The sequence below is a fragment of the Buteo buteo genome, chromosome 22, assembly GCF_964188355.1.
Source record: "Buteo buteo chromosome 22, bButBut1.hap1.1, whole genome shotgun sequence".
Classification (NCBI taxonomy): Eukaryota; Metazoa; Chordata; class Aves; order Accipitriformes; family Accipitridae; genus Buteo; species Buteo buteo.
Genome location: NC_134192.1, coordinates 3,456,155 through 3,462,154, shown reverse-complemented (window position 1 = coordinate 3,462,154; position 6,000 = coordinate 3,456,155). Strand labels below are relative to the sequence as shown.

The window sequence follows — 6,000 nt, the reverse complement described above, 5'->3', positions numbered from 1 at the left end:
AAGCTGTAGCTGGATAGATATGCAAAAAACCGTTCTAGTAGATTTTTTTTTTTTTAAATTCAATCATAGCTAAAATAGGCTGTTCAATTTGAAAGAAGAAGGTTCACACACTCTCTTAACCCAAAATAACTAAAGGCCTAAATTAAACAAACATAAATGTTTTGGTTACTATTTCTGGGCAGCAAGCCTGTATTTTCAAAACCACAGGTGCTAAAAAGCTGTAGGTTTCCACACCTGTTGGGGCATATTAGGCCAATAAGAGTCAGTCCAAGATGATGAAATTACAGGTTTGTCTTAATTGAAAGCAAAATTCTTCATCTTGGAAAGACCTGATGCAAACTTAAGTCTTGTACACAACAGCAGAGCTAGTGAAGACAGACTCATTCTGCCTAAAATTAGCGGTCACCAAGCACGTCTGTACAGCCCAGGGGATCTCCCATGCCTCGCTCATTTACAGTTAGCCTCAGATATTCTCCTCCCAGTTCACGCTCCCCAGCCGTGCAGTCTCGTGGACTCCTCTCCCAGCCTGGTCCCCAGCGCAGCAGGATCTGCCCATCCAGCTCCGGCCAAGCAGGGAGTCATCTCCGTCACTGAAGGAGGAGACACAAGGGGAGGTCTTCATCATGCAGCATCACGCTAAAAACCTCTGCACGGTCTCCACATGAGACCAATTCAGCGCTAGGCAGAGATGAGCTGAGGTACTAGGGAGAAAGCAGGTCTTTGCAGGACCCTAGCCCGAGCAATCCAGAAAAATAAAAAAGGAACTCTTCTTCTGGCCATATAATAAAAACAGCACCACAAAATTACAGAAGCCAGCCTGGCCAATCTACCTGCAAACAGGCATAAGGCATGGTGGAGAGGCAGCCTGGCAAACACAGCGAATAAGTAGTGTTTTGGACAGAGCAGGGCTTTTTTTGGCTTTGTTTTTGGTTTTTTTTTTTAATTAAAGTAAGAAAAAAGGCTCAAAGAAGTACTGGAGCATCCAGTCATTGTTTACTTAACACACTTGACAGATGTTTCTAGAAAAACCTCAAAAATGTAACACCTGCTCAGGCTTCACACCTTTTTTCTATCCTGACAAACTGAAGGTAGAAAGGCTGGCAGGACCTCTGCTAACAAGGTCAGCTGGGGAGCCGAGAAGGGGATCTTCTGTTACTGCTCCTCATTGCTTCAAACACCGTTCAGGATAGCATCTAGGCTTTGGCAAGAGATTTGTGCTAGATTTTGATTCAAATGATCATTTTGGGGATGGGAGCCTGGCCATCTCCACGAGAGGAATGCAGGAGCACTCACATGGAATTTTCCCCACCACTTCACGCTTGGCACTGTTCCTTGGGAGATGGAGTGACTGCATAAACCGCTGCGCTTCAGCCAGGCTCTTCTCAGTAAAGCCCAGTGAAAGAACAAGAGGCAATGGGCACAAATTCAAACACAGGAAATTTCATCCTAACATAAGAAAACACTTTTTTACTGTGAGGGCGATTGACCACTGGGACTGACTGCCCAAAGAGGTTGTGGAGACAGTAAAAATCTCAGTCCTGGGCAACCGGCTCTAGCTCACCTGCGTCGACAGGTTTCGACTACGTGACCTCCAGCAGCCTCTTCCAGCCTCAGCTACTCCATGAGTTTGTAATACAGCAATGTGTTTTACATAATGATTATCCCACAATTTCCCAACTTTCACTAATACCACTTGCCAACAGCCCTACAGTTTGATGTCGGCTGAACGTCTTGCTCAAGGATGCGCAGTTTAGCAGAGCTGGAAACATATATAAGAAACCCTGATCCTCAGCCTTTTGCCAAACAAGTAAAAAGCGACAGTGCTTCACCTTTCCCATTTCACCCAGAGCACTCTTACTTGGGGAAGATGAACCACGCAAAGCTGCTTTCAGAACCTCCGTCCTGTACGGGCACATTTCAACCTCCTGCAGGGCAATTCAACATCGTCACCTCCCCGAGGTGCCGTGTTCGGCTTTTTAATTGAACAGTGCGGAGGAAGGAATGGGGAGAAATTTTGCACAGCTAGCAATAAAATTTGTTAAGTCAGCAAAAGAAATACTTAGAGGAGATGATAGAATATGATTTAAAACAGTCTTCGGATGTTACATTTTTATTATATAGCTTATAATTGCCATTATAATGATGGAGGCACAGTCTTAGAAGAATAGGAGGTGTGAGACTACATGTTTCTAGATGTAAAGAAATGTAACAGCACTAAATTAACATTCCAGAACAGCATTTGTTTCTCCATTCTTCATACCAAAATTGAATAAAAAAAATCTCACGTTTAAACCATTTCATTGGAAGTTCTAAGCAAAACAATAAACATAGTTTTTAATAAATAAAAATGCTTGCTTGCTTCCATTGTGTTTTGTCAGCTTCACATTCTTTTTCATATAAAGTTTCAAGTGTCTAGTCTTGTAAAAGTTTATTGGTAAGATTCAAAGAGCAATTTTTAAAGCCTCGAGCATATGTACTTTGTTTTTTAAATAAAGGACAGGTTTTATAAATAGCTAGTTACAGTATACAATAAAATAGACAAACTAGTAATAACAATTTCATTTGTAACTGTGTGTTTCCAAGTGATATTTTAAATTTCTGAATCCAAACTGTCTCCAACAGGAATAACATATTTACATATAAAAACATTTACATTTGGGAAAACATTTAGCTCCCACATTATTTCACTTGTAATGTACATTGAAACTGAAAAATATTTTGGTTCTTCAACATAAAGCACCTTATATAACATCTTTATCACAAGATAAACATTCTGTAAGTCAGTATCACACCTTTGGGGGGGGGATGTTGGACAGACAACCTATTTTCAAAGATCTGGACTCTGTATTTTTTAATCAATTATACGTTACTCAAACGTACTGTGTACTAAATTGAAGTTCAAAAGGCAAGTCCAGACAGACTTTCCTAAAGAGGAAAACTAGATTGAAAGGGACTTCCTGGGTCAGTAAGTCCTGACTACTGCTTTTGCTGGCATCACTTCATACAAGCCTCTTTCAGAAAGACGAGAGCAATTTGGCTTCCACCCATACCAGCTCTAGCAGAAGCTGTCTCAGAACCTGATAGCTGTTATAGTTAAAAAGCTTCATCTCAGTTCAAGCCTAGATTTACCACAACCACCTGACACCCATTCGTTCTTGGGCTAACACTGATCTTTAGCTCAGTCATTTCCTCTCTCTCAAGTTTGATCCTCCATCTGTACTTAAAAGCTGCTATCCCATTCCCTCCCAGCCAGCATTTCACTGTTCCTTATTCCCCAATAATCATCTCTGCACCTCATTAATTATCCTGGTTTTCAAAAGTAGCCTTATTTTTGTGTAACTGGATCAAATGCCAGGTTTCACAGAAAATGGAAAAGCCTAGAAAAACATCTGTATTGGGAAAAAGTTGGTGATAAAGCCAGCGTTCCACTGTAGACATTCAACCTATGCACAAACTGGACAACAAAAGGTCAAAGCCAAAGTGCCCTAAAAACATATTTGGAAATAATTTAAACAAATTTTTCATGCTGTTTTATCTACCAACCAGGAATTTAATCCTAAATTACTACTCTATTTCCTGCAGTAAGAGCACGATGTCTGTCATTTACATGACATATATACATACCATCACCAACACCTGCAGTAGTGAGACTCCCATCTGAAAGAAAGCACACTACGATCTGCCTTGTGTCTGCACAATTAAGACCACCCATCAGCACAGTCCAGACAAAAGTATATAGAATACTTCCCTTTCAGCTGCGGAATCTTGCCAAGAGCACCACCAAGAATAAGTGTGGATAAACAAGAAAACTGAAATCTTTGGAAACAGTTTGCATGGTTATGAAGCACTAAAAAACCATCATAACATGATCAGTTTTTAGATAACTATCTGCTTTGTAAAAAACAGTTTTGTTGCTGAAAACCGAGAACAACATCTTACAGAATGGCTTTGCAGTAATGTATCTCAGGATTTCTTTGACACTCAATATATACCTATATAGCTATAATCTAATAAAAAAAAAAACAAACAAAACAATCTACACTCATGTAGAGATACTAAGAACCAAAATCCTGGAAGAGAAATATTTTGTTTCTTAAACTAGCGGCAGCAACAGATTATGTTGTTCTCCTCACTGCAATATAACAAGTACACTGATTTACTAACAACATATTCCACAGCACAACTCTTCTGTTTTCATACACTGGTATTTTTCTGGTAGTTTTCAGAAAAAATGCAAAAGCTATTTACTTATGACTTTTTATATACACAATCTATGCACTGACATTAGACTTCAAGTTAAAAAATTGAACATGATAGACATCTCTTCACCATACTCCAAACTGAATATTTCTCCTCTATAAGCACAAATTGGAATTATATGTTTACACCACGGACTGTATTTCATAACGTAATTCAACATTATCAAACCTAGTAACTGCTCCAGATAGCCATCTCAGCAGAGGATTTAAAGAACGAGGTTTATTAAGTGACAAACAGGTACCTAGCTACTGGGGGATGAACACCTTTATTTCTCATTGAGAATATTTTTAATATTAATGATTTCATGATCAAAACCTGTATTTTGGTATTTCACTTCAGTAACAAATGAAGACTGTCTTAATTCACAAAGCCTGGACCATTCCTGGTATACAGACACTTAAACTTATCTTCACAAGCAACTGATGTTAGCGCAGTAACTGACACACAATAAATTTTTTTATGTTGTTAGATACCTGCAAAGACTGAACTGTAAAGATTTTAAAGGCAGTCTGTGTGACACCGGTCCAAACTATTCTGGTTCATTTACAGAATGCTAGCAGATATTGGCAGTGAGCACTAACTACATTGCTGCCTTCTTAAAAGCTATACATTTTGGCTAATGCCACATCACATTCATATCGTATTGAGATGTTGTAGGATTTTTTGGCTAAGGAGAGGTTGGGAATGAGCAAACCTCCCAACCCATTCAACCTTCAAGTAAACAATCTTAGTAGGAGTGTACTGGAGCATGAATGTATAGAGTTAAACGTGGGTATGATGTTAGAAAGCAAACCCAAAACCTCTCGGTTTCTTCTACCTCACAGGAGGCCAGATCACAAATGGTGAGATGATTTGAAACTAGGAGTGTGAAAAGCTGGAACCAGAAGATGGTTGTAAAAAGAAAAGGCATTTGAGAGGAACCATTTCTGGTAGAAAACAGGCTATGGAAACAAGAGGGGTCCTGGAAGTTTTGAAGTAAGGCACATTTATCTGCAAACACAGAACCTTCAGTATTTTGCAGATGCAAAAATTTATAGTTTTTTAACACAGTACTAAACTTGACCACGCATAAAGTAGCCTGTTATAAGGCTGGGAAATAAGTTTGTGGTTCCTTAGTTTCCTTAATTGTATTTTGACATTTTGCCCCAAAAATCCTATACTGCAAGCTTCATGGAATGGTAACATGGCCCTGTTTGCAAGCATTAACAGCCCATGCACCATTGTTTTTGGTAAGTCTAGTTTTTAAAAAAAAAAAAAAAAAAAAAAAGACGCTGGAAAGTCACTGCAAAAACTAGCTTTCTACATTAAAGAAGAAATACATTTGAAAAGACCTCCAGAAATGATCAGTACATGCACAGACTTCTGGACAGCTGTTTTGGTTGTTTCTTCATCTTGCTTCAGTTTTGGGTTTGGTTTTTTTTTTTTTTCTTAGCAGGGGTGGGAGGGAAGGGGCAAGCCCTTCATAATGCTGTGTCATCATCTTCTCCAAAATCTCCAACCAAAAGTGAATGCTTATCTGGTTCATTAAGAACTATGCTGTTCACTGAACGCTTGTCTGAAAAGAGAGAATTTATAGAAGCTCTACTGTAATTGATGATTTGATCCATTAAGCTCAGTTTAGGAGAGCCTGTCCCAGTCTCATCAATTCCAATGTGGACACTGATTTGCGATGGGCTCTTGTGCCTCATTTGGCCACGGGCCCGAAACTCGAGTTTCTCAGCGCTTGGTTTCTGATACCTA

The 6,000-nt window shown here is 39.3% G+C and overlaps 1 protein-coding gene across 2 annotated transcripts in view; it reads right to left on the bottom strand.

Annotated features, from left to right (window-relative positions):
• Window positions 1-2,087: 2,087 nt before the first annotated feature.
• Window positions 2,088-6,000, bottom strand: part of ATP7A (ATPase copper transporting alpha) — a 31,170-nt gene continuing 27,257 nt past the window's right edge. For both annotated transcript variants that reach the window (XM_075054528.1, XM_075054529.1), the window contains exon 23: window positions 2,088-5,997. In XM_075054528.1, coding sequence (XP_074910629.1) covers window positions 5,721-5,997 — 277 coding nt within the window. In that variant the 3' untranslated portion in view covers window positions 2,088-5,720. The remainder of the gene's footprint in view (window positions 5,998-6,000) is intronic.